The sequence below is a fragment of the Eulemur rufifrons genome, chromosome 9 (assembly GCF_041146395.1).
Source record: "Eulemur rufifrons isolate Redbay chromosome 9, OSU_ERuf_1, whole genome shotgun sequence".
Classification (NCBI taxonomy): domain Eukaryota; kingdom Metazoa; phylum Chordata; class Mammalia; order Primates; family Lemuridae; genus Eulemur; species Eulemur rufifrons.
The window spans coordinates 864,962-891,672 of NC_090991.1; the positions used below are offsets into that span (position 1 = coordinate 864,962).

The 26,711-nt window shown below is 60.9% G+C and overlaps 1 protein-coding gene across 1 annotated transcript; it reads left to right on the forward strand.

Moving 5' to 3' along the window:
• The first annotated feature begins 242 nt into the window (after positions 1–242).
• MAP2K3 (mitogen-activated protein kinase kinase 3) lies at positions 243–26,069 on the forward strand. The gene is made up of 12 exons (XM_069481847.1): positions 243–456; positions 11,830–11,896; positions 12,244–12,292; positions 13,284–13,397; positions 13,581–13,700; positions 14,848–14,964; positions 15,742–15,793; positions 16,901–17,028; positions 17,565–17,642; positions 23,237–23,376; positions 24,398–24,443; positions 25,025–26,069. The coding sequence occupies exons 1-12, from the start codon at positions 408–410 to the stop codon at positions 25,106–25,108; spliced, it is 1,044 nt and encodes a 347-aa protein (XP_069337948.1). The 5' UTR covers positions 243–407; the 3' UTR covers positions 25,109–26,069.
• Positions 26,070–26,711: the final 642 nt, after the last annotated feature.

A 26,711-nucleotide genomic window follows, 5' to 3' on the forward strand; every position in this document is an offset into this window, starting at 1 on the left:
CAGCCGAGGAGGGGCGGAGCCTGGCCGAGCCTGGGTTTCCCGGGCGGCGGACGGGCTTGACAGACCGCGGGCGGGGCCGCATCCTGCGCCAACAGAGGGCGAGGCTTTCGCTTGACAGACAGGGCCAGACCGGCGTCTGATAGGTAGGGGACGGGCCCTGGAGATGGGCGGACCAATCGGCACGCGGGGCGGGGCCTGCGTCGGCGCCGAGCGGCCCGGGCCCCTGCAGCGCTGCCCAGTCTAGCTCCGGCGCCGCCTGTCGCGGACACGTCCTGGTCGCTGCGCCCGCCGCCGCCTCTGCTCCGTCGCCGTACTCGGGCCGTCTGCCCGCAGCCATGAGCCCGCTCGGCCCCGGTGGAGCCCGCCGTCCTCTCGATTAGTCCCCGCCGCCGCCCCGGACCTGCAGCATGGAGTCTCCTGCCTCGAGCCAGCCCGCCGGCATGCCCCAGTCCAAAGGTAGGTGCGCCCGGCCGGAACCTCGGCCTGACCCCCACGCCCAGTCTGGGTCCGGGCTGCGAACCCGACCTCTGTGATTCCACCCCATCCTGTTCCGACCTGGGCAGCTGCTCCCGGTCCCAGAACCCCTCCCTGTTCGGGTCCTGTGTGTGATCCCAGCCTTTGGGACTGCACCCAGGCCCGGGATCTCCCAGGCTGGACCCAGGCTCGGACCTCGTTCTGCTCAGCCCGCTCCAGGTCAAGAACCTCCCTCTGACCTCATTTACGTCTCAGGGCTGCAGGCTGGACAGGAACTCTCCCAGTGTTCGGCCCTCGGCTGGCCCCTGGTGGGATTCGTGCTCATCCCCACATGGGTCCTTGGGCTGCACCCTTCCAGTCCTGGGCCCCAAGGCTGTATCCAGGCTGGCATATGACTCTGACTCTGTATCTGGGCCCCAGAGGTGCCTCTGTTGGGGACCTTACTGTACCCCATGCGGGTGCCCTGGCTACAGCCCACTTCACTACTCCCCCTTCTCCTCTCCCCCAACTCTCTCCCTTCCTGGAGGCCCTACATTGCTCTTTCCCTGGCTGGGCTGCACCCCATCCTACAGCCCTGTCCCCTGGGAACCTCCCTAGGCCTCCCACCCTTCTCTTATGCACAGCCCCCTCTCTACCGGCTCCTCCTCGTCTTGTGTTGCAAGCTTTTCTGTGCATTTGGGGAGCTCACCCCGTCTTGTGCCTCAGTGTCTCCAGGGCTGATTGCTCCCAGGCCTGTCCCTCCTGCTTGGGACCTGGGCTAGCCGCCAGGCCACGGTGCTGGCTGTGCAAGGGGCTTGCCTTCATCTTCCCCAAGTTACTGGCCTTCCTGGAAATTTCTGTGAGGTGGCGGAGGCAGCAGCAGGATTTGTCATGCGGAGGGGGGAGGATGAGACTTGGAGGGCAAAGGGGGATTTTTTTTTTTTTTTTTTTTTCAGGAAGAGGAAAGGATGTTTTTGGTGTGTCGGAGTCTCAGCAGGCTGGGTTGTGTGAGAGATTTCCAAACTGGACATAGCTGTAATGAATGGGCAGCCCCTGGCTCTCTCAACCTGCTGCTGCCTCACCCAGCAAGCCCCTTGATGTTTGTGGTTTCTGCGCCTCAGTTTCCTTATTTGTAAAATGGGAGTAATCACACCTACTTCTATGGACATCGAGAGTGTGACATGAGATAGTGAATACTAAGGAGCTTTAAGCAAGTGTGGGTGAGGTGGTGAAGAGCTCAGCATGGCACCTGGCGCACAGTGGGTGCTCAGGAAGAGACACTCACTGTATATCCTGTGGTTACCATTTTTCTTGCTGGAAAGGCCTCTGCAGTGCAGGGTCAGGTCTTGCTTCTGTTGGGACTGCAGCTGCGGAGGGGCAGGAGGGAGCTGGCCGTGGGCATCTAGCAGGCCCCGAATCGGGCATCAGCCTCCTCCTTCCCTGCAAGGGTGCGGGCAGTGGAGCCCTCGTAGGGGGCCTGGGGAGGGCATCGGTCCTTTCTGGCCCTGCTGCTGGTGGCTGCAGTGGCTGGTGGCTGTGGGCTGGAGCCGGGTGGGCAGGGTAATTATGTCTTACATAAGTGGGAGGCCGGATCCCTGACCATTGCCCAACCGCTGTGAGTAACTCAGGAGGCACTTGCTGGGGGAGGTGGCTGGGGAGGGACTTGCACTTTGCAGACCTTGTGGAGCTTGGGAACCGGGAAATTGGATCCTTCTCCACTCTGGAGGGCTTGGGGACGGGGCTGGAGGCAATGTCTGGTTTTGGAGGCATTTCAGGGGAATGCCTCATCAAAATAAAAGGTCCGGTTGCAGACTTGTGAAGGGAGGGGGGTCATGGATGTGGTGGGGAAGCGCAGTGGGGTGCTCTGTGGCGCGAGGCCTGCTGTTGTCCTCTCTGGGCTTCTCTGCAGAGAGGGCCAGGATGAATTTCCAGCTTGTAGATCCAGGTCCCAGATGATGTTGGGTGGGCTGGATGGAGGTTCAGTGGCCTCCTCAAGACCCAGGGACCCTGTAGCTTCTCTGGGGTCTGGGGAAGGATGTGGTGGCAGCGCCACAGTGCCCCTCATCCGAATTCCTGAGGCCTCCCACTTACCAAGCTTTCCCCCGCATGCCATGCACTCTCTTATTGATTCCTCATAGCCCCATTTGCAGATGAGGAGACTGGGGTTCAGAGGCATTAGGTGCCTGTGTGAGGCCGCACAGCTGTGACACATGGAGCCAGGGTCGCACCCAGGACTGTGTGTCCCCACAGTGGTCTCCCCGGTGCTCCCCTGTGTCCCACTCCTGTGCTGGATGCTTGAGCTGAGCTGGTGGCATTCCCTCTACCCACCGCCACCCTGGAGGATGGACTGAGGCCTGTGTGCACAGCCCTCTACAGTTGGCACATTGCACACTCACTGCAGTGTGACCCATTTGACAGATGCAAAAGTGAGGTCGGACAGGGGAGCGGATGGACTGAATCCAGAGGTGGGGGTCCTCACCCTGTGCGCTCCCATCCTGGGTGTGGGCACCCGGCGTTGAGCCCTTCTCTACCTTCTCCAAGGAATTCGAACGAAGCAGGGAGTGGCTGGCACTTGGCCTTACTGGAGCTTTACCTTTGAGCTTCCTGCCTTGCCGCGGTGCCCTGCCCTGTCCTCTGTGCCACTGGCCTGGGGGATTCTCTGTGGGCGCATGAGGCCCCAGGCTCACAGCCCTGCTGGTTCCCCCCAGCCTTCCCACCCACGTGCCATCTCCGGCTGGGGTCAGAGGTTAAGGGCAGGGGCACGTGTGGTCAGCATGGTCCAGGTCTGAAAGCCACATGGATCCTGTTGCTATTCACAGCGTGGCCCCTGACCCTGCTGCGCTGGGAGTGCTACCTGTGGGGCGTTTCATGGTTAACCTTCGCACAGCTCAGACCGTGCTTGGATGGCTCCTGACCGCCCAGTGGGGACAGCGAGGCTGCTGGAAGCACTGCTGTGTCCTGGCCCTGCCTGCTGTGGCCGCTTCCCCCACCCCCGACCCCAGCGGCTGTCGGAAAGACTGGAGGGTGACACCTCAGGGACTTCCCCCACCCTGGCGTGACGCACAGGAAACTCTCTATCAGCCAACCCGTGGCTCAGGGCCCGAAGGGAGCAAAGTTCTCAGTTGGCCTGTGTGAGGAGAGGACGGGGCAGCGGAGGCTTCCGGCGGGTGAGTCAGCGGGCACTGGGCGCTGACTCACCCACTGGGCATGCCAGCCGGCTGCTCGCAGCTTAAAGGGGCAATGCCCGTGGGCCTGGTGAGTGGGAGAGGGCTACGTGCCCTGGCCCCGCAGGTGGCGCCTGGCCCTGAGCTGGGACACTGGAGGTGGCTCCTTCCTGGACCCCAGGCTGGGCTGGGACCCCCTGGGCAGGCTCTCCTGGCCTTCCGCACCCCACCTAGGAACTTCCTCTATTAGGCAAGGGGCTCTGCTTCCTCTTACTCATGGAGCAGGAGCAGGTGGCAGTGGCTGTTTACTGCCTTTGGCCCAGGGGACTCCTCAGGCTCAGATGTGTAGCTGGGGACTCAGGGAGGGCAAGGAGCAGAGACAGGGCAAGGTCAGCCTGGGTGGGACCAGCCCAGGCTGCTGGAAGACAGTAGTGTGCAGGAGTTAAGGGCTCAGGCTCTGCAGCCTAACTGCCTGGGTTCAAATCTCAGCTTAGTCTCCCCCCCTTTTTTTTTTGAGATAGAGTCTGTCTCACTCTGTTGCCCGGGTAGAGTGCAGTGGTGTCATTATAGCTCACAGCAACCTCAAACTCCTGGGCTCAAGCAATCCTCCCGCCTCAGCCTCCTGAGTAGATGGGTTGGTCCCATTTTTTGAAGTCACATCAGACAAATTGCGTCTGGTCCATTTTCTGCACTGTGTAAATGATTTCAGTCCCTTGGGCATGTCCTAGCTTTCAGAGGAGAAGCCTCAGCTTCCTGACCTGCCAAATGGAAATGGGGACCCTGCCTGTCTGGATGCAGACACCCTCATTCCACACTCGCTAAGTGCTGGGTGCTGGTCCCAGCAGGCTGCCCTCTGTCCAAAAGAACCCAGCCAGCAAACACCTTGGCAAGGGTGGATGGAACCTGGGCTCTGGTGGGATGGGCCTGGGTTTGAATCCTGGCTCCAATGTTTCCTTACCTGGGCAAGTCACATGCCCTCTCTGACCCTCAGTCTCCTCTTCTGTAAGTGGCAGTAAACATCCCTCCCTTGCAGGGTAGTGGTAAAGATTGGAGATAGTGGTTGTCAAAGGAATGGCATCTGTTGTTATTTTATCGTTGTTGTGGTTGTGGCTGTTATTTGTTGGTAGGTGAACAAACAGGTCCTCGACTTGTAGGCTCTGTGACGTGAGGCTGTAGGGTCCTTTAATGCTGGCCAGAATTTACCAGGCATTAGGACCCCTTACCCTTCTGGTCCCCAGACTGGAGCTGGGGGCTACCCGTTGCCTCCTGGGTCTTCCTGCGTAGGGTGATAGGGAACTGAGAACTGGGGTGCCTGGCTCTGCAGGTCTGCTCCGCCCCCCAGCCTGGACACACAGCCTGACTCGGATGAACGAGGAGAAGCATGGGACAGGGAATCGGGGCCAGCCTCCCAGGCCGGCCCCTCACCTGGCAGAACCTTGTCAGTGCCAGGCAGGGCGCTGCTGTGGGGAGCGAGGTGTGCGGCGGCCTCTCATGTGGAGCTTCACCCAGGGAGCAGAGGAGGGCCGGGGGTCATGGTTCTGGGGCTCGGGCCTGAGTCAGGGGTGTCAGTGGGTGGCAGGGCCGAGCTGAGGGGCGCTGCTGGGTGCAGGGCAAGGCTGGACACAGGGCCTTGGGGCCAGTGTCTCAGGAGGGCCCCAAGGAGGAACCTGGGTCGCAGCGTGCAGGATGTGGCAGAGAGCCGCGCCGGCCACATGAGGGTAGAAAGGCCCACCCAGGCCCACCATGCCCCCTTGCCCGGGGCTCCCAGTGTTGCCCACTTGAGTCAGGCCTGCTTGCCCCGCCTCCTCTGTAGATGCCACCTCCCCGCAGTGGCCTGGAAACCCCAGAAAGCTTCACGTCAAGGGCGTGAAGTCCCGACAGGGCCAGACAGAGGCAGCAGCAGCTTTCTGGGCCCTCTGCAGCTCACAGAGACCGAGCTGGGCCGCAGCCGACTCCAGAGAGGGTCACCAGGCTTTCCTCCCTCACCCCTAGTCCCAGGCATGGCTCCCTATCACCCTTGCCCTGCCTTGGGGCTTCCTCTCTGGGGGTCATGGCTCAGCTGGCATTGCAAGGGCCGCCGTGGCTTCTCTGGGAGGCTGTGTCCAGCTGACCCTCTCCCAGCCAGTCCCCTGTCCCGGGCACTGCCCTCTGCCATCTGGGCCCATGGCCGGGCCTGTATCCGGCTCTGCTGACACCTCCTGGCCATGCCCCATCTGGGCAGGTGGGCCTTCCATCTCCTTCCTTTTAAAAAAATTGTAAATATATCCACAGACCCCAAAAGGACATGTAGCATGTACTTCCATGTTTTGAAAAACAGAAGCAAAATGAGTTCAGGGTGGCGCAGTCAGACCCACAGAAATCAAACATTGCTGTGGCCCCGAAGCCCCTGGGACTGCATCTCCCTCTTTCCTCCCGCAACAAAATCATTCTTGTTTTTTGTTGTTTTTGCAAATTGAGCTTTAATGGACACGAGGTATCTTTAGCTCACCGTCCTGCGGAATCCCGAGGCCGGCATCCGCATCGCGGTCCGCGTGGCAGCCCTGGCGTGTGCTGGGGCTGAGGCTGGAGCCAGCCGGCAAAGTTCAGGCACCTCTGTGCCCCCCACAAGCTGTGTGGCCTCGGTTTCCCGCCCGTGTGGGAGGGAGGTACTAGGATTGTCACGGGGATTCCGTGCGTTGACACATGGCAGTGCTAGTGTCGGGCTGGCGCAGAGTTGGTGCGTGGCACTGTTTGCTCTGCTGTGTTAAGTGCATGTGCCCGCCTGCCCCTGAGTTGTGCAGTGCTCAGCCTGTGTGGCTGTACCGACAGCCCGGACTTTCCTCATCTACCTCACTGTACTAATGCCACCAGCTTTGAAGACTTGTCCTAAGGTTCTCGTGCGCCCGTGGGTGTGAACTGGCAGGCCAGGCTCCTTGGGGCAGGGCCGCGAAGGGCCCTGGATGTCAGTGGAGGGGTTTGGGCGTGATCAGGAGGCAGGAAGGGAGCCGAGGAGCGCACTGTCCTGCTAGTGAGGAGGGCTGCCTTAGTGCTGGGGGTCGGCTGCTGGGTCAGCTTTGGGGGCGGGGCTGGAGACTGTCCCCTGCCCCATTGTCTTTTTGTGTGTCTGCGGCCTGGCTTGGCCTTCTGGTCAACCCATAGCTTTCTGCTGCTGGCACAGCCCACCACATCCCAGGTGGTCTGGGGCAGACCCCTGAGTGGTTCGGTCAGACCCTCTCTGGGCAAGCCTGCAGGGACTGCCAGAGCCAGCTCTGCCCCGCCCCGTGTGACCTCCCTAGCCTCAGTGTCCTCTGAAGGAAGGGAGGGATTCTCCCAGCCCTCAGGGCTGCTGTTGAGGGTGAGAAGCAGTGAGACTCGGCAGTGTTGAACTTGAACCTGAGCTGTGCACCAGCATCTGTATCACCAAGGACCCCTTTGAGGTATCTCTTTGACCCCGTGCTTTGTAAGACTGTTTAACAGTAATGGTGATACTAAAAGCAGAAATGGAATCTGTTAAGCAGAGGTGCTCTGTCGTGCACGGGCAGCAGCGTGGGCTGCCAGCAGGGCTGGGTGGCCTGGGATGGCCTGGCTGGCCTCGTGCTGGCCCCATGCAGGGAGCTGCGGGGGCGCCCGCCAGCCCAGCGCGAGGAGAGCCCCACTCTCCCGAGGCTCTGGGAGGGCTGAGCGTTGCTCGTGGGCCCCGCCCCTGTCATGGGGCCCACAGAGGGACCTTGGTCGTGGCACACAGTTCCTTACCTCATGGGTCCAGGACTTCTCCAGGAGAAGCACCTGAAATACCCAAAAGTTGGAGTGGGGACAGTAAACTAGAGCAGGCATCGATTTTGTCACGGGGAGCCGTGTGATGCCCCCGAGAGGGTTAGAGCCTGGGGGCTCCTTTGTGAGCGGAGGCTTGGCCAGGCCTGCGGGGAGGGTCTTCCCCAGCCCCCGTGGGCAGCCCTGGGAGGGAAGCACGGTGCAGTCTGTTTGGAGTCTCCCTAGGCCCCGTGCGGTCGCCCTGCCTCAAGGCTGTGTCTGTCGCCGTTTGTACATCGAAGCCAGACGGACCTGCCTTCACGTCTGCTCCCCTCCGGGCGCTCGCTGTACGACCTCCGCAAGTCGCTCTCCTCCGACCCGCGGGGTGCCACAGACCCTGCCCTGGAAACCCTTCCCAGGTGGAGCTGTGGAGAGGGTGGGCAGAGGGGCCATCTGCAGGCGGCCTGGCCTTATCTCTGGAGCTGCGGGCTCCAGGCCAGGCTAGTCCCGGTGTCAGGCACGCCGAGGTATGGCACTGATAAGCAGAGGTCGCCTGTTATCCCCGTTTCAGTGAGGCCCTGACACCCAGAGGTTAGGTCACTTGCCTGAGGGTCTGCAGCCAGGACGCGGCAGGTTGTAGTTGAGCCCCGGCCTTTGGCCCTGGCTGCGGAGTGAGACTGCAGATCCGCCACTCCTGAGATGGGCAGCAGAGAGGCCAGCAGGCCACACGGAGAGCCGGTCACCAGGGGCCCGGCTGTGTGGTCAGGGGGCCTGTGAACGGGCAGAGGGCAGGGCTGGGGCCAGCGGGGAAGAGTGTCCTGGGCAGAGGGAACGGCACGTGCAGAGGCCCTGAGGTGGGAGGAGGCTCACCGAGGCAGTGGTGGGGGCGAGTGGGAGGAGGCGGGTGCAGGGCCACCGCGCCTGGCAGGACTGGGCCCCTGTCCGGGCGTGCCTCTCCTCGTCAGCCTGTGTCCTCATTCCCTGCCTGGGGGCTGCTGCGGGGCCGGAGCAGGCCCTCAGGCTCACCGTGGCACTGGGAGCCGAGGTGGCAGGCTTTTTGTAGGTTGCCTGTGGTGGCCCGAGAGCCTCTGTTTGTTGTGGTGACAGGCAGGCTGCACCCTGGCGTCTGTGGTGGCCAGTGACAGCACAGGCAGCCTGAGGCCTGTTTCTGGGCTGTCCTTGCGGCGGCCTTACCCGCCCTCTCTGGCAGCTGGTGTGGCTGCCCCACAGAGCTCGTACCCCTCTGACACAGGCCTGGAGTCCCCGACAGGCAGGTGGGTATGGAGGCCAGGCCACCTGCTCCCCAGGCCTGGAGGAGGACAGTCTTCACCCCCCAGCCCAGCGCGGGCACAAAAGTGCCCTTGACAGATGGGGAAACTGAGGCCTGGTGACTGGGGGAGGAACATCATTTCATGTCCCCAAATCCCAGGGTATGAGACAGGTGGCAGGCTGGAGCCAGAGGAAGGTGAGGGTGGGTCCTGAGCAGAGATGGGGGTGCTGCTGTGAACCCCCAGCAGGAAAAGGCCGGGTCTACAGGGGCTGAGAGCAAGGACTCAGGGCGCCACAGTTTCAATTTTTGACATAAAACATTTTGTATTCTGGTTACAAGAAGCCCCAAATCAAGAGTAAAAGATACTTGCATTTCTCATTACTTAGGATGGATTTTTTTGCCCCTGTGGAGAGGCAGGTGGTAACCCTGGTGTCCATTTGTGGGCCACAATAGGGCCACCACCTGCTTGCGAAACCCTGTGTCCCTGGGGGCCGGGACCCTGGGTTGAGGCCAATCTAGCCCCTCACCTGGCTAGACCCCTGGCGTCTCTGCTCCTTGCTTTTCCCACCTGTAAGATGACGGCTGTGCATTCTTCAGAGGGCAGCCCTAAGTAAGGCACCGCCTTCCGTGCGCCCGCCTGCCTGCCCAGGGCCCATTCATGCTGACCCCGTAGTACTGAGTGCCAGGCACCTGGCCACACTCCCTCAGCTGGCCTGAAAGGTGTGGACACTGGGGCCTCAGGACTGTGGCCTGCCCAGTGCTGTGGGGAGGGGAGAGGGCACCAGGCACCAGCCTCCAGGGAGAGAGATCACGCCAGAGCTGGCGGAGGGAAGCCTGGGGCGGAATCCCGGCCTGCTCCACCTCAGGGCCTGGGTGTCCTCATCTTCAGTGTGGTGTGAGCCCCACCCCCTGCACACAGCCATGCAGCCCCTGATGGTGTCGGCTACGGGTGCGGGCTGCGGGTGCCGGCTGCGGGTGTTGGCTGCGGGTGCCGGCTGCGGGTGCGGGCTGCGGGTGCGGGCTGCGGGTGCCGGCTGCGGGTGTCGGCTGCGGGTGCATTGCTGCGGGTGCCGGCTGCGGGTGTCGGCTACGGGTGCATTGCTGCGGGTGCCGGCTGCGGGTGCGGGCTGCGGGTGTCGGCTACGGGTGCATTGCTGCGGGTGCCGGCTGCGGGTGTCGGCTGCGGGTGTCGGCTGCGGGTGCCGGCTGCGGGTGCCGGCTGCGGGTGTCGGCTGCGGGTGCCGGCTGCGGGTGCGGGCTGCGGGTGCGGGCTGCGGGTGCGGGCTGCGGGTGTCGGCTGCGGGTGTCGGCTGCGGGTGTCGGCTGCGGGTGTCGGCTGCGGGTGTCGGCTGCGGGTGCTGGCTGGCCCCTGCTGGACTCTTTCTCACTTCTCACTCCTATTGGCCGGGCAGGCAGGGCTGTGGGGGACACTTCACAGATGGGGAAACTGGGGCCCAGGGAGGTACTGAGATGTGCGCAGTAGGGCAGGGTTGAGTGAGACAGTGCCCCAGGGGCCAGCTCTGGGCCTGGCTCTGTCCTGCTGTGCCCCCTGCAGGGCTGTGGGCCTACCTCTCCCTTCCCTGCGAGATGGGGCCCTCGAGTACCCCCACCTCTCCCAGCCTGGACTGGAGGGGTGAGCTCGCAGCGTGGGCATGGGAGAGGCTGGTGCCCTTGGTGGTGGAATTGTCAAGGGGATGCTGACCGTGTTGGGTGTGGCTGGGGGCGTGGGGTGCCTCAGTTTCCCCATCTGCACCATGTGGATGGAACAGCTCTGCCCTCAGGGCCCATGCTGAGGGTTGAGCAAGCCGACCCCGAGCGAGGCTGGCCGTGGTGGCCGTGGGAGCACTGTGGGGCCACGCGCTCGCTGCTGTTGCCGCACTGTGACCACAGCGAGCGGCTGCCCAGCGCCCTCACCTCACAGCCGGGGATGCCACCCTATGCCTCCCAGAAAGTAGGTGGGCCGTGGGAGCAGCGTGCCTGGGTTCACGTGCCAGCCCTGCTTCCTGCTCACTGTGGGGCCTTGGCCCCGATTGCTTCTCTTTGGGCTCAATTTCCTAACCTGAGCAATGGGCACTAGGGCCTCTGGAGCAGGCAGGATGGTGGAGGAGGGCAGGAAGTTGCCGCCCTGTCCTGGGCCCCCGGCTTCATGCCTTACTCTCTTCGTCGTATGTTTCCTGTACTTTTCTTCCCACAAGAGCCCTTTTTGGGGTCGGTGCCCCTGTTGCGCAGATGGGGAGGCTGAGGCTGAGGGGTAAGGGCTTGCCCGCGCGGCCGCAGTGGTCCATGCAGGCCTGTGGGAGCCGTGCCGGGGGCATGGCCTGGGACCTGGGCAGTGGAGACCCCAGGCCAGGCGGGCCCAATGTCCCCCAGGGCCTAGCCAGGGTCCCCCGCCCACAACACTGCAGGCGTGGGCATCTGTGCTACAGCGTGACAGCCGGGGAAATTGAGGCTCAGAGAGGGGATGGGCCACAAAGCTGGGACCTGGAGGGAACTCGTCCGCCTCAGGCAACCGGCCAGGCCAGCATAGCAGGTTGGGGCAGGGACCAGCGGTACCCACAGCCTGGGCTCCAGCACGGGGAGTCGCTGTCCCACAGCCCAGGGTCTAGGTGTCAGTGGGGGAGTTCCTTCCGAGGGCGGTGTGGGAGGGTGTCCCGGGCCTCCCCTTGGCGTGTCGGTGGCCGTCTTCTCCCTGAGTCTCGTCACCTGCTCTTCCCTCTCAGCGTGTCTCTGTGTTCCAGTTTCTCCTTTTCTAAGGACACCAGTCATACTGGATTAGAGCTCACCCTGCTGGCTTCATTTTAATTTAACTACTCCTGTGAAGACCCCATCTCCAAGTAGGGTCACACTCTGAGGTCACGGGGTCTACATAGGAATTTTGGGGAGACACATTTCAGCCCACAGCAGAAACTTAGGGCACAGGACTTCTGCCCGGATTAGGAGCGCCAGGGCCTGGTGCCCACCTCAGCCGCCCAGCCCTGGCCCCGCCTCCAAGGCTGTGCTGCCTGGGCCGCCACCGCGCTCCCCATCCCCGTCTGCAGATGACCCGGCCTCCCCTGACGGGGCCGGGGCATGGGTGGCCCACAGGCACGCGGAGGGGTCAGACCCGAGGGGAAGGCCAGCTGGCAGGGTGCTCGGCTCTCCAGGCGTGGGAACGCTGCTGCTCCGGCAGCGGCCTGAGCGCAGGGCTGATGCTTTGCCTTCTCTGCACTGTAGGGAAATCCAAGAGGAAGAAGGACTTACGCATATCGTGCGTGTCCAAGCCACCTGTGCCCAACCCCACGTGAGTATGCCTCAGTTTCTCCCCCGGCGCAGCGTGGAAAAGCTTCCTGAATGGTGGGTGGTGGGGGAGACAGCAGGGGAGCAAGAGGAAGGTGGGGCTGGTCTGCTCTGCCCCTCGTCTTGCCCCGGGCAGCACCCTCTGGGAGCCAGGCTGGGCGGCTGGCCCTGGGGCATGCAGGTGTCGCCCGACTGCCGTGTGACCCCGTGCCCGCCTCTGCCCACGGCCACCCGGCAGCGAGCCCCGCCCGGCCAGGACGCACCTGGTGCCCGTGCAGGCCCGCCTGCTCCTTCTGGGTGGGGGCGAGGGTGTGGCTCTCTCTGAGGCTCATGGGTCTGCTTCCTCCACAGACCCCCCCGGAACCTGGACTCCCGGACCTTCATCACCATCGGAGACAGAGTAGGTGCCAGCCATGCCCGGCGGGGCCTCTCGCTGCGCCTGACAATGGGATGAGCTGACCCCGCAGGGCGTTGTGGGGAGGTGACTGTGGGTGCAGAGAGGGTGGGGCTCTGCAGAAGAGTCGCGCTCCACGTTGCTGTCGCAGTGGCCACGGCCGTCTGCGCTTGTACCCTCTTGCCTAGACAGGCCAGTTGGCCTGCCTCACGGGGCCAGGGTGAGCTCCGAGCCTGCCCAGAGGTTTCTGACCTGAGCTAGGGCCACGGGCCCTGCACTTGTCACCTGTGGGATAGTGTGTGGAACATGCAGTCTCCTGGGCCCACGTAGACCCCAGGGCCAGACCCTCAGGGCCAGCGCCCGGGGCTCCGCATTTCACACACAGCTGCGCCTTGGGAGGGCCCCAGCCATCCAGAATCCTGGCTCGGGGCGTCCCGAGGCCCTCCCGGCAGGGACCCCAGCTCCCAAGGCCTCGCTTTGAGCCTCTCCCTCCCAGGCTCGTGTCCCTCCCGGCACTCTCACCGGCCGCCGCCCAGCTCATCTGCGTAGTTCTTTTCTGTGTGTCTCAGAGCGGAGGGAAACCCCAGGGCAAGACTTTGTTTTCTTGATGTGCTGCCAGTGCCCGAAACATGTAGTAGCTGCTCAGTAAGCAGCAGTTGAGAAAAACGGCCTTTAACCAGCTGGTGGTGGGGAGGGAGGGGTGCCTCTTGAGCGCCCCCTGCTGGAAGGGGCGTTTCACAGGCCGTCTCATTTACACCCCACAGTAGCCCTTGGGTGTTGGTGCTGTGCCTGTTTTAAAGAGAGCAGCGTGAGGCTCAGAGAGGTTAATGACTTGCCCAGGGTCACACAGCAGTGAGTGGCTGGTACGAGGTTTGAGCCCAGATATGACCAACTTCATCCTCTCCTTCTCCTGCGCTAGCTGTCTGCACTGGATGAGGGCTGGGGACCTGTTCCTGGCTTGGCAGCCACTGACTGTCTGTCTTTTCTGTCCCCCAAGAACTTTGAGGTGGAGGCCGATGACCTGGTGACCATCTCGGAATTGGGCCGGGGAGCCTATGGGGTGGTGGAGAAGGTGCGGCACGCCCAGAGCGGCACCATCATGGCTGTGAAGGTGAGCAGGGCCTGCCCCGCCCCACCTCGCCCTGCCAGGGAGCACCTAGGGCCTGGAGGCAGCTGGGAGGGCTGCCTGGAGGCAGTGTGGGGCTGAGCCTACGGGTCGACTTCCTGGCGGGGGTGGGGGGGGGCCCTGTCCCTGCTGCCGCAGTGGCCCCTGAACCACAGCCCTTCCCTGCAGCGGATCCGGGCCACTGTGAACTCGCAGGAGCAGAAGCGGCTGCTCATGGACCTGGACATCAACATGCGCACGGTTGACTGCTTCTACACCGTCACCTTCTATGGGGCTCTCTTCAGAGAGGTGCGGCCGGCAGGGCGTGTGTGCGGGGCTGGTAGGCTGGGAGCTCCCCCGCAACCTGTCATTCAGCCCCCTCCTGTTGCCAGGTGTGGGGACACGGAGGAGCGAGACGAAGCCCCTCCCTGCTGCCCGAGGGCAGCCCAGCCAGGCTCCTGGGACCCCCTGCGTCCTGGCTGTTGCCACCCTGCTCCGGGCCTTGGCTTCCTTGTGTATAAAACGGGGCCAGTGATTGTGTGTGCCTCCTGCGGTTGATGAGGTCAAATGATGTGGCCTGGGGCCTGGTGTTCAGCCAGGGCCGCACTCGGTCCTGCCCGAGCGAGCATCTGTCCCCTGGCAGCCATCCGGGCAGGGGAGTGGGGGCTCCGGGCAGGAGTGGCCATGGAGGTGTGAGATTCTGGTGGGATTCTGGATCTCTGGGGTAGGAGGCGGGAGAGAGAGGAATGGAGAGCTAGAAGGATGGAGCTGCCTTCCGCTGAGTCGGGCAGGTGGCGGAAAGGGCTGGTGGGGGTGAGTGGCGCACCAGGAGCCCAGGCTGGACGCCAAGGGCCGTGTGGAGATTTGCCCCCTCGAGGGGCTGTGGTGGTCGGTGGGCATCTGAGTTCAGTGCCGGGTGAGGTCGGGGCTCCTCTGCCCCAGCCTCGCTCACTGAGCACCCTCCGCGTGCCAGGTCCTAGTTGACAGGTGCCCAGGGCCCTGTGGCGTCACCTCTAGGCCCCTTATCCTGCCTTCCCAGCAGGAAGACCCACAGGTGTCTGCTGGGGAGGAGGGAGCATGTCCTTGCAGGCAGGGAACCACCTGCTGGGGTCAGCTGGCAGGAGACCATCTGTCGGGGGCAGCGGGGCTGGCTCACGGAGAGGGGCTGGCTCCAGCACACCCTGAAAGCCCTAATGGAGGCGCACACTCAGGCGTTTGTGTTGGTCCTTCCTCCCTGGAAATGCCACGGAATTCAGGGTCAGACAGAGCCTGGGGAGGCTGGCGTGTGCCCTGGTGGTGTGGCAGGGCCGGAGGGTGGAGGGAAGCAGGGAGGCGGGGGAGCTGGGCGCTCACGGACGGTGGGCGGAGTGGGTGGGCACGTGGCCGGGGCTGGCACTGGGAAGGCCGCGTGGCCATGGGGTGGGGCACCTGGCCAGGCTCTGGATGCCACCTGCAGGGAGATGTGTGGATCTGCATGGAGCTCATGGACACCTCCCTGGACAAATTCTACCGGAAGGTGCTGGATAAAAACATGACGATTCCAGAGGACATCCTGGGGAAGATTGCTGTGTCTGTGAGTGGCCGGGCCTGGGGGGGCTGCGGTTCCAGGGCTGTGGTGGAGGCCCAGCCCTGCCCAGGAGGCACAGAGCCTATGTGGTGATGGCCTCCCAGGTAGAGCGGGGCCCCCGTGTGGCCCCTGAGTGACTGCTCCCCAGAGTCCACCTCCCTCACCCCAGACCAGAGCCTGGGGCTCCTGAAGCCCCGCAGGTTTGGCAGATCCAGGGCTTCAGGCCTTAGAGTGCGACTCTCTAGTTCAGGCCACCTTTAAAGAGGAACTTGGTATTTCCCGTGGGCCCCATGCTAAGCATGCCCTGGGGCAACTCACAGAGGCATAAGCTAAGTCAGTGGAAAGATTAGCATCCACAGTGTTTGCTTTTTGAGTCTAACTGGTTCTAGAGAAGGGCCTGTAACACTGGGCTTGAGCATCCCAGCAGCCAAAGGAAGAAGGGAAGTGGAATCAGTGATATGGGTGGTTCTCAGTCCTGATTGCATCTGGAAACGTGTAAAACATACCCATGCCTCGGGCTCCCCACTGAGCTTCCTGAGGAGGTGGCTCCAGGCAGGTAGGCAGCCGCTCCGAGGGAGGGGGCAGGGCGGCACCAAAGGGCCGGGTTTTACCCAGGAAGAGCCCGGAGCTGGGAGGGAGAGAGGAGGCAGGAGGCCGCGTGTGTCTGCACACAGCCTGGCGTGTGGATGGGCTGGGCATGTGTGGCTGGAGCAGGGGGTCTTGCTGCTCTGTCCTGGTTGACGTGACCAGGAATGACCACAGTCCCATCTCTCTCCTCGCCAGATTGTGAGGGCCCTGGAGCACCTGCACAGCAAGCTGTCGGTGATCCACAGAGGTCAGTCCTCGGGTGGCCCACTCGGGGTGGCCCTGCCAGCGGGAGGGGCCTCTCGGGCAGGGTGGTTTGACGTCTCCCCATTTCCAAGGTGAGCAAAGTGAGGCTCAGGGAGTTGATGGTTATGACATGCTCGTGCAGTCCAGGCCACTTTCTGCCCGCCTTCGTGGCCACCTCCTCTCTGTTTGCTGGCTCTGGGAGCAGGGCTGGGTGGCCCTCTGTCCTGAGAAAGACTGGCTGGTTTTGCTTTGACGTAGGGTATACAAACCATGAAATGCGTGGAGTTGAGTACGCTCCACAAATCCGATAGTCATAACCCTGGAACCGCCTCCCTGCCAAGACGCAGGACACTTCCCCCGTCCCCCGTCCCGGCCCAGGATGTTCTCTTGAGTCCCTGCCCCCATGCCCTGAGGCAGCCACTGGCCCGGCTCCCACAGTGGGTTGGTCTCGCTGGTCTCTCCCTCGGCCTGGAGGCTCCGGGCTCGTTGTGCCGCGGTTGGTTCGTTCTTCCCTGCTGAGTCCACTTTCCTCACTGCGTTTCAACAAACGAGTTAGGCTGAGTCCCCACGACCACTCTGTGCCATCCCAGCCCCCGCCCAGGGCGCTGCAGTTGGCAGCTGGCATGGAATGTTCCGGCCCTTTTTCTGCGTGAGTCGGCCTTTAGACTTGTCCCCACGGAGAGCATGTGGCTGCTGCGTGTCCTGTGCGCGTTCCCAGGAGAGTCCTCGCTGGCTCGCCTTCGGCCGGGAGTCTGGGGAGGCGCCCTGTCCGCACACGAAGATCCCCCCTGCTGCCTGCCTGTGGGGCCCCGTGACCCAGACACGCCGCCCCCCGTTGGACCTCGGGTCCAGGGCGGGGTGGTGGGCACAGACACTGCTGCCTTGGCCGCAGGGGCCGGGCATGTCCTGGCTGTGCCGCCAGCCGGGAGGCCGTGGGCTGGGCGGCGGCTCTCACTCGCCAGTTCTCTTGTCCAGTCCTTGGGGCCCAGGTGGGACCCACACGGTGGGCGTGAGAGGGGAGCATGAGGGTGGCAGCTCGGAGTGGGGTGCGGTGCCACCTCTATTCGGGACCTCACCAGCATGGGCTGAGAGGAGCATGTCCCGCCCGCAGACGTCAAGCCCTCCAACGTCCTCATCAACAAGGAAGGCCACGTGAAGATGTGCGACTTTGGCATCAGCGGCTACTTGGTGGACTCTGTGGCCAAGACGATGGACGCTGGCTGCAAGCCCTACATGGCTGTGAGTGGTCCCCGCGCCCACCCCGGGCCAGGAGAGGACAGGGCCTGAGGAAACTGCCCAGCCCCGGCCCCGGCCGCCCCGGCCCCGGCCGCCCCGGCCCCGGCCGCCCCGGCCCCGGCCTCCCCGGCCGTGCCCGCTGTCCGTTAGGCACGGCCCCTCCCAGCTGCATTTCCTGGCACAGCCGCGAGACCTGTGCTGGCTGCCCTCATAGCCCCTCCTGTGGCTGACCCAGCCCCACGGTGCCCCTTTTGGATGGTAACTTTGTGGACAGCCCTACGGAGGAGACTCGAGGTCTGTACAGGCCCCACTCCGGCCCACCCCCCACAAGGGTAGCCACGAGGCAAGGATTGGGCCTTTGAAGCATGACCTTGGCCCTCACCTGCCTCAGTTTCCTCCTCTGTCATGCAGCAGGTGGGACAAGACGAGCATCAGTTTTGGGATGGGGAGGCAAGGGCTGGCTGGGGGAGCCTCAGGTGGCCCCCACCTGGCCCCTCGCCCTGGCGTGGGTGTTCACACCACCCTGGTCCGCCTTGCAGCCTGAGAGAATCAATCCAGAGCTGAACCAGAAGGGCTACAATGTCAAGTCTGACGTCTGGAGCCTCGGCATCACCATGGTACCACCTGGGGTTGGGTGGGGCTGGGTGGGGCCATGTCTGGCGGGCCCATCAAATAGTTTAGGTCCTGGAGAGAAGTGTGGGCTTCAAAATCTGAGAAGAAAATGTGCCATCAAAAATCATTTACTAGCCTGGCACGGTGGCTCACACCTCTCATCACGGCCCTTTGGGAGGCCAAGGCAGGAGGATTGTTTGGGCCAGGAGTTGGAGACCAGCCTGGACAACATAGTAAGACCCTGTCTTTACAGAAAATAGAAAAATTAGCTGGGCATGGTGGTGAGCACCTGTAGTCCCAGCTACTCGGGAGACTGAGGCAGGAGGATCGTTTGAGCCCAGGAGTTTGAGGTTGCTGTGAGCTATGATGACACTGCTGTGCTCCGGCCCAGGTGACAGAACAAGACGTTGTCTCAAAAAAAAATGATCATCTATTTATATGGTCTCACCTGTGGATAGCCACAGCACTCCAGCCTGGGCAACATAGCAAGACCCCGAGACCCCTGTCTCTAAAAAGAAAAACAAATTACTCTCTATTAGGGGAATGTCTGTGAGTGACATTATCCCCTCCCTAATGGTTAGGTTTACTCATGAAAGTTCTTGACATTTTGTGGTAAGGCAGCCACTAGACTTTCGCCCAGAGCTCTTGGTGTTTGTCACAGCCAATCCCAAATTAAATGAACTCCTGGTATGCAAATAATTCAACAGCAAAATGGTAAAAATCTTTCCAAAAACTTTTCACGGCAAGAAGTGTGTTGCCTGTGGGGTCCGTGGCATTACCTTGGGCATGGTGGGGTGGGTGGGCAGGACTTCTCAGTCCTGCGCCTTGGAGCTGAACCCCCCTGGCTGGGGGGCAGGGTGGGGTAGGGACAGGCCCAGCTGAAGTCCAGGTGGTGGGATAGGCCCGAGGACCTCTTGTTCTTTCTAGAACAGCATAGCGAGACCCCCACCCTTTCCTGTGCCTGCGGGTCGAGGTTGGTTGGTTTATGTTTTGCATTGGAGCTTCCTTTTTAGAAAGCCTCCTCTGGTGCCTGTGTGGAGAATGGGTTGAAGGGATAGGAAAACTGCTAGGGTATGTCCCCCCGGCCAGCGCTAGGAAGCTGTGCAAGAGACAAGGGCACACAGATAGACAATGGCCCTCACAGTGGCCACACCCACGCGTGAGACGGCCGACCCGAGTGGGCTTCAGCCCCGCTCCCCATCCCACCACTGACGGGCAGCGTCTGGGTGTCAGCACCCCCTGCCCAGGGGAGAGCCTGGCCCAGGGGCACGCTTGCCTGCCCCCAGTCCCTTCGGCCATTTGGTGTTGGGGGGATGGGGCAGTCAGACGGGGTCAGTCAGTAAGAGACATGGTGAGAAGGGGTGCTGGGGGGTTTTCCAACACCAACCACCCAGTTTTAGATTCTCCAGACACCCAACCAGATCCCTGCAGTTCAGTTCATTCTGTTCACTAATTCATTACCTGGAGTTGGCACAGACCCCACAGGTTCAGGGCTCAGTCCCACCAGGCTGCCCCCGCCCCACCACCTACCAGTGTCATAGGCGGGTCAGAAGTCCCGGGCCTCCCACACTACTGACCGACCTGATGTAAACTAGGGGTCCCCACAACCCCCCCTAAGGTTTGATAATTTGCTAGAACAGCTCACAAAACTCAGGAAAACACTGTGTGTTTGCTGGTTTATCATAAAGGATGTAACTAACTCCAGCACGGCAGAATGGAAGAGATGCTCGGGGGTCGGGGGTGGAGCTTCTGTGCCTCCCCTGGGCCCACCACGCTGCACACCTCCACCTGTGCACCCTGCACGCGCTCGGAGCTCAGGCAGAACTTTTACAGGGCTTCCTCTCCAGGCCCTCCGAGATTGGCCAACGAGGCTGAGTTCCCACCTTCTGACCACTGGGGCTTTTGGTGGCCAGCCCCATCCTGAGACTAAGTCACCCCAAGTCACCTCGTTAGCATGAACGCTGGTGTCTCCCAAGGGGTCCTTCATGGATAACAAAAGACGCTCCTGTCACTCGGGAAATTCCGAGGGTTTTAGGAACTTTTTTACTATGCCTCTCGGGTAGAGAAGAGTCAGACAGGTGGGGGTGGCTCTGGGGACAGGTAGGAAGGGCCACTGTTCCAGACGTGAGGTGTGAGGCCTACTGGCCCGCCAGGAGGGCACCCTGTGGGGGTCTGAGGGCAGAGCAGCGGGCCAAGGGAGCGCAGGAGCAAAGGCCGGAGGTGTGTGTGGCTGGGGGTCCAGACCAGAGGAGAGACGCCGGAGGGAGGTCGGAGGAGAGTTGGGGTGGAGTGTGGGGTCAGTATAGGTATTTTGGATCTTACTGGCACGCTGTTACACATCATTATCATAACGTGTAATGGCTATACCTTTATTAACTGTGTATCTGTAGACAATGACTAGGCAGGAATCAAAATCATAATCATTGTGTCAGAGAGCTGGAATTAGGTGATACCTTCAATTTTCCTTAATACTGGGGACATACCATTTTTCAATGAACACTTTTTCCTTTTTGAAGTGGAGGTGAAGTCTGAAGGCAGGTAGCATGCCTGCGGGTAAGAGTTTTCCAACTCCTGACTTAGAAAGTAAACAGAACAATTCTTGCTGTATTTACAGACTATACAGGGCTGGTTGGTTGTTAGAGACCCCCCTTGTGACCACCTCACACATAACACACACCCTGTTCCCCTCTCTCCCTTTTCTCCCTGCATCCCTTCCATCTGTCCATCCGTCGTCATTATTGGGGACCCACCAAGACCTGTGACCTTCTGTTGTCTCCAGTGGAACTTGGGCAAGTGTGTACTAAGCACACATTTCAGTTATCAAACACTGCGTAGCAACACCACCCTGGAACCTGGTGACCTAAACCAATAGCAGTTCATTGCTTCTCGTGTTTCTGCCATCTGGGCTGGGCTCAGCCAGGTGGTTCTTGTGCTGCACCTGGCACTGGCTGGGCTCACAGCTGGCCTGGGCCAGAAGGTCCAAGAAGGCCATACACATGTGGGGCTCCTCTCTGTGGCCTCTGCACGTGACTTCCTCCCGCTCGCTGCTCGCTGGGCTTCCTGACAGCGTGGTGGTGTCAGTATGATTTTTTTGTATGTTTTGCATTGGAGCTTCTGTTTTAGAAAGCCTTTCGTGGTGGCAGGCTTCCTTCCGAAAGGGAAGTCCCGTCGAGTGATAGGCCTGGAGCTGGCATGGCATTGCCTCTGCCTCCTGGCATCAGTCAGAGCAAGTCGGCAGGCCAGCCAGGTTCAAGGGGAGGCATGCTGCCCGCCTCACGGGAGGACTGGCGAGCACACACGGGGAGTAGTGGTGGCCACTTTGCGGACGAGCTGCTGTGGTGCAGGTTAGGTTCCCCCGCACAGGTCACCAGAGGAATGGGAACCAGCGTGAAAACACGGCGCCAAGCTGGGCATGGGGCACGACCAGAGTTCTGTGGGATGACACCGTTCCTCCCCACTGCCGGCGCCAACGCTGTGCGTCTCCTTGTAGACTTGTGTGCTGCTGCTTTTTGAAAAAACATACGTATTTTTTTGTTGTTGTTGTTGAGACAGAGTCTCACTTTGTTGCCCAGGCTAGGGTGAGTGCCATGGCGTCAGCTTAGCTCACAGCAACCTCAGACTCCTCGGCTTAAGCGATCCTCCTGCCTCAGCCTCCCGAGTAGCTGGGACTACAGGCATGCGCCACCATGCCCGGCTAATTTTTTCTATATAGATTTTTAGTTGTTCATATAATGTCTTTCTATTTTTAGTAGAGACGGGGTCTCGCTCTTGCTCAGGCTGGTCTCGAACTCCTGACCTCGAGCAATCCACCCGCCTCGGCCTCCCAGAATGCTAGGATTACAGGCGTGAGCCACCGCACCCGGCCATATACGTATTTTTTATTTTGGCATTTTCGCTTAGTATTACATGGCGTTGCTATTTCTCTGAATTATAATAAACCCTTGTAGGCATCCCTCCCAAAGATTCCATAATGTCTGCCACTGTGTGCTCACCTGGCACCCCCGATGTGGGCTGTCTCACTTGATTCGGATGTTTTCTTTCCGTCTGAAGTCTTCGGCCATCCTCGGGCAACGACTGGTGAAACAGGGTCGGGCACGTCCCTCCGGGAGGCGCCCTGGCCTTGGCCCCCCATCCTTGTGGGCAGCCCCGGGAGCTGTCTGTGGCACTTGGCTTATTCCCACTTACCGCACGTGATACAGGACATCACCGGGACATCACCGGGAATCACCCGGAATAGGCCTGGGTCAGGCTCGGGAAGGCTCTTGCCCCGTGGTGGGGCTGGTCCCTGGGGCAGGACATCTGGGCTGCTCTTAAGTATTTCCTACGACAGATGACGCCGCGCGGCACATCTCTGTGTCCAGAGGCTGTTTCTGTTTTTCATTTTTTGACCTCTTTAGAAAAAACAATCAGAAAAGGGAGGACCAGGTTGAGGGTTTGGAATTTTTCTGTTTTTCTTGTCATAAACTCTGGTAGCTGGTCCTCATGCAGCTCCTAGGGGGTCGTCATTTCTGCACGTTGGAGTCAGTGGAGGGTCTGAGAGAAGCACCGTGAGTCGGTTTTGTCCTGTGGACACCAGGCCCTGCACTGCGTCCTCTGTCTGTGGGCACGTTTGTGTCTCGGCTCCAAGGGCCTTTAGCCTAATTCTTCGCACAGTAATTAGTGATCTGTTCGGGGGCCAGTTGCCAACACGAAGCATGTGTTTGAGCTGAGGTCTCCTCCGCTCATTATGGTGATTACGGCCTGTCAGTGAGGGGCCTTGCGCCGGAACCCCGGAATTCTCTGCTATTCCAGGCAGGAGCCTCGGCTGACCTGATTTGCTTTTTCCACCCAGCAGTCAAAATGAGCCCAGACTGGTTGTGAGCCAGTGTCTTCCACAGCTGACTTCCCACACCCTGCAGGCGGGCACGGGGTAGCAGCCCCGGGGGGGTGCAGAGCCGGGTCTGCCCGATGTCACGCGTGGGCACAGCGATGGGGTGGAGGACGGCCGTGGGCGTGGCGCTGGGGGCTGCACGGAGGAGGAGGCCCCACGTGCTGCAGTGAGGGGAAAGCGTGGGCTTCCCCTCACGGGCTCCTGATCCTCCCACAGCCTTGGGGAGAGGCGTGTGCGAGAGCTGCTTCCTGTTCCCTCCTCTGTAAAAGCCACAGCCCACGTGCATGGCAGCAGGCGTCCCGGTTGGGGAAACGGCAGGGAGGGGGCTAGTGGTGGCCAGCGGCCTGAAGACCTGCCTCATTGAGCCGCTTTGCCAACTGCTGCCTTGCGGGAAGGCGGCCCACGGCTGCCGGCTCCCGAGATTTTCCCAGATCTGCTGCAGCCTGGGCTGTTATGTAAAGTCTACTGAATTCAGGCTCTTTGGAAGCCCTGTGGCGGCCAGCACAGCCCAGCCTGGGCTGGGTCAGAGCAGCTGAGTGCTGGCACCCGTGGATCCCGTGGTCGGTCTGCCACGGTGGGTCGGGGAGGTCAGCTACGGCCACCCCTCGGCCTGCCTCTAGGTGCCAGGATGGGCAGGACGCCCCTCACCCTGGCTCCTGGGTGCAGAGTGGGGTCCGTTTGATGGCTGGGGGCCTGCTCACCCCACTGCTGCTGCTGTCCCCACTGCAGATCGAGATGGCCATCCTACGGTTCCCTTACGAATCCTGGGGGACCCCATTCCAGCAGCTGAAGCAGGTGGTGGAGGAGCCGTCCCCCCAGCTCCCAGCTGACCATTTCTCCCCTGAGTTTGTGGACTTCACTGCGCAGTGGTGAGTTTCCGATGCCTCCGAGCCCCAGTCAGCACCCCTCCCTGCCCTGGCCGGGTCTCAGCCCCTTCCTGGGCCTCATTCCCTTCTCCTTCAGCAAATAAACCCCGAACAACATGGCATTAACATATGCAAGGCAGAATATGAAGGAAATTTGACAAAACTGTGGGCTTGGTGAGAGATTTTAATACTGTCCCTCCAGAAATGGACAGATCAGGTAGATGAAAAAAAAAAAAAAAAAAAAGTGGAGGATTTGAACACATAAGAGACAAGTTAGCTTTCATTGGCGTCTAGAACTTTGTACCAAATTAAAGAATGCTCATGGAAGCCCTATAAAAATTACTCACGTTTGAGGTTACAGAGGAAACGAGAAAAAAGGCAAAGTCATACAGACCCTGTGCTTTGGCCATAGTTAAGTAGAACAAGAAATAAATAACTAAAGAGGAAAAAGCTGTGTGGAAATTAAAAGCAAATTCTTCTAAATAACTCTTTCGGTACGAAAGGGATTTAAAAAATAAAATTACAAATTATTTAGAAGCAAAAGACAATGAGAACATAACGTATCAATATCTGTGTGTTGTGGTCAAAGAGATACTGAGAGGAAAATTTGTAGCCTTTGTTTCTTTTATTAGAAAATAAGAAAAACTAAAAGCAGATGAGCTCAGCAAACAGCCACTGGTCAGCTGACCCCTTTTAGTGCCCCGCCCCGGGACTCATGGTAAGGAGTCCCTGCTTCCCACCGAGGGTGCCAGTACGTGGTGGTTAGGGACCATGTTTCGGTAGCTTGTCTGTGTTGGGATCATGGAAAGTCCCTGGACCACTATGGAGACAAGAAAACTAAGACCCTAAGAGCCAGGGAAACTGCTGCTCCCTCCACCCTGGGAGACCCCGGGTGGGTCTTGCCCCATCTTCCCTGAGCCCTGCTGCCCCATGTGGGGCAAGCCCAGCCCGCCTGGCCAGCCTGGAGAGGCTGGGCCCACTTCCCCCGCGCCAGCCTGGCCTCAGCTGCTCTGTTCTGCCCTAGCCTGAGGAAGAACCCTGCGGAGCGCATGAGCTACCTGGAGCTGATGGTGAGTGCGGGTGGGAAGGTGCTTGCCCTGCTCTCGCCCGGCGGGTCAGCGGCTGGGCGGCGCTCCCCGGGGCGGGGGCTGCATCCCAGCCCATGGTTACCTTGCTTAGGACCTCTGCCACTCGGTCACTCACATGCCCGGTCCCTTCTTGCTCCACACCAGGCACTGGGAAGGTGCACGGGCAGTGGTGTGGCAAGGTGGGAGAGAGTGGCTGAGCGTGGCAAGGGAAGGCCGAATGGAGGAGGCGCCATTTGAATTGGGCCTGGAGGGATGGATCAGGGTGATCTGCTGCTGCGGACAGGGTGGAGAGGCCATGCCAGGTGGAAGGTCCAGCGCGGGCAGAGGCCAGGCACATGTGGGGGAAAGGGAGGTTGGTGTGGCCAGAGGGTGACTACGGGAGGGCCAAGGAGGCGCCTGCACGCCATCTCTGACAGTCATGGAGGGCTTCCTAGGAGAGGAAGTATAGAAGGATGAGTAGGAGTTTGCCAGGCAGGAGCAGCATTTGGGGGCTTGGGCTGGCTGGGGAGGGGGACACCTCTCCCTCCCCCACCCCACAGCGGCTGCCTTCTGTCATCCCCCAGGAGCACCCCTTCTTCACCTTGCACAAAACCAAGGAGACGGACATTGCTGCCTTCGTGAAGGAGATCTTGGGAGAGGACTTGTAGGGCTGGCCCTGGACCTCTCCTGGCCCTGGGAGCCCACAGCCCCTCTGCGGGGGCGGTGCTGGCCCACACCCATAAGCTACTGCCATCCTGGCTCTGGGCGCCAGGGAGGAATCGAGGGGGCTGCCCCCGCCTGGCTCTGCAACAGGCCGTTTGTCCCAAGTGCCAAAGAACCAGACTGTCGGGGGCTCGGATCCCACCAGTGCCTCTGCCCTGATGCCCCGAGGACCCCAAGGCTCCAGCTGCTGAGACCCTGGACTTAGGGGGCCTGGATGCCTCCTGCCGGATGCTGCTGCCCCTCACAGAGAAGCAGCTGGTGCCCCTGTGGACAGGCTGCTGCCTTGCCCAGCCTGGATGCCACCCAAGCTGTACATTTTTTTTTTAGCTCTCAACTGAATAGACTTTGCACACTTTGGCCCAGAGTGGCCACACCTCTGTCCTGGCTTTGGTGCAGGGGACACAGTGGGGGGGTGAGCCATGTGAATCCCCCCGAGACTCCCACAAGGGAGATGCCGTGAGCCACCCAGGCCTCCCCCCAGCACTGGCAAACAGGGCCTCTAAGGGTCACCTAGTCCTGCCCGACTCTAGGGGCGTTGTTTCAACTTTTCTTTGTTTTTGTTTTTTGTAATTTATCCTCTGGTTTTTTTCTCTTTCGCTTTGTGGGTCTAGCTGGTTTCTCTTGCGTGGTTTGGAGCTGATCACTTGCCCACCACGGCCCCAGCAGGCTGAGATTTGCCCTCTGCTCGGCTGGGTCCAGGGGGTGGCCCAAGGCCTCTGCTTGGAGAGGTCCTGGGGGCCTTCCAGGCTCGCTGTCCTTGGGGACCAGCTCGACAGGGGCTATGGGTTTGCTCTGGTGGTGTTTTAAAAACAAACAAAAAAAGAAAATATATTTTTTGAAGAAAGAACTGCCCATCCTGGGTCCTTTCCCTGGTGGGTTGGGGCAGTTTCCTGGTTGCTGTTTTAATTAAAAAAAAAAAAAAGTGGGACAAAAGGTTGTGTGAGACTGTGTGTGACGGCGCAAGCCCCCGTCTTCCTTGGGCAAAGCCTGTGGCCCCTAGAAGCACCCTTGGCTCTCGCCAGGGCCAGGGCCATGTGCTCAGGGCAGGGGCACCAGTGGCCCCCGGGACCTGCAGTTGACAGGGCCTTTTACATCTGAGGACGCTGAGGCTCCCAGAGGGCTGTGACCAGGTAACTCTGTGACTGTACAGGCACCAGACCCTGTGGACACTGAACAGAGCACACAGGCCCAGTCCCCTGGTGGCCGCCACCTGTCCCACTGTCCTAGAAGAGTGACAGCCCAGGGCTGGACATGACCACCACATTGAGGGTGCTAGGTGACCCCCACCCCCCTTTGCAAGTGAAAGAACAGGCCCAGAGAGTTGAGGTAACTTGCCCAAAGCCACACAGCTTATAAGATGGGGACACGGAGGCTCAAGGACAGGTGGTGGCCCCCTGGAGAAGGCTCTGAGGGGAGTGGGGGCAGCTCGATGAAGGTCCCCTTGCCAAGGTCCAGTCTGGCACTGTGACCTTGAGGTGTGGCCTGGGGCAGAAACCCTCCATCAGACGTGGCAGAAGGGAATTTGCTCATGTGAGCGGGAGTGTCCGG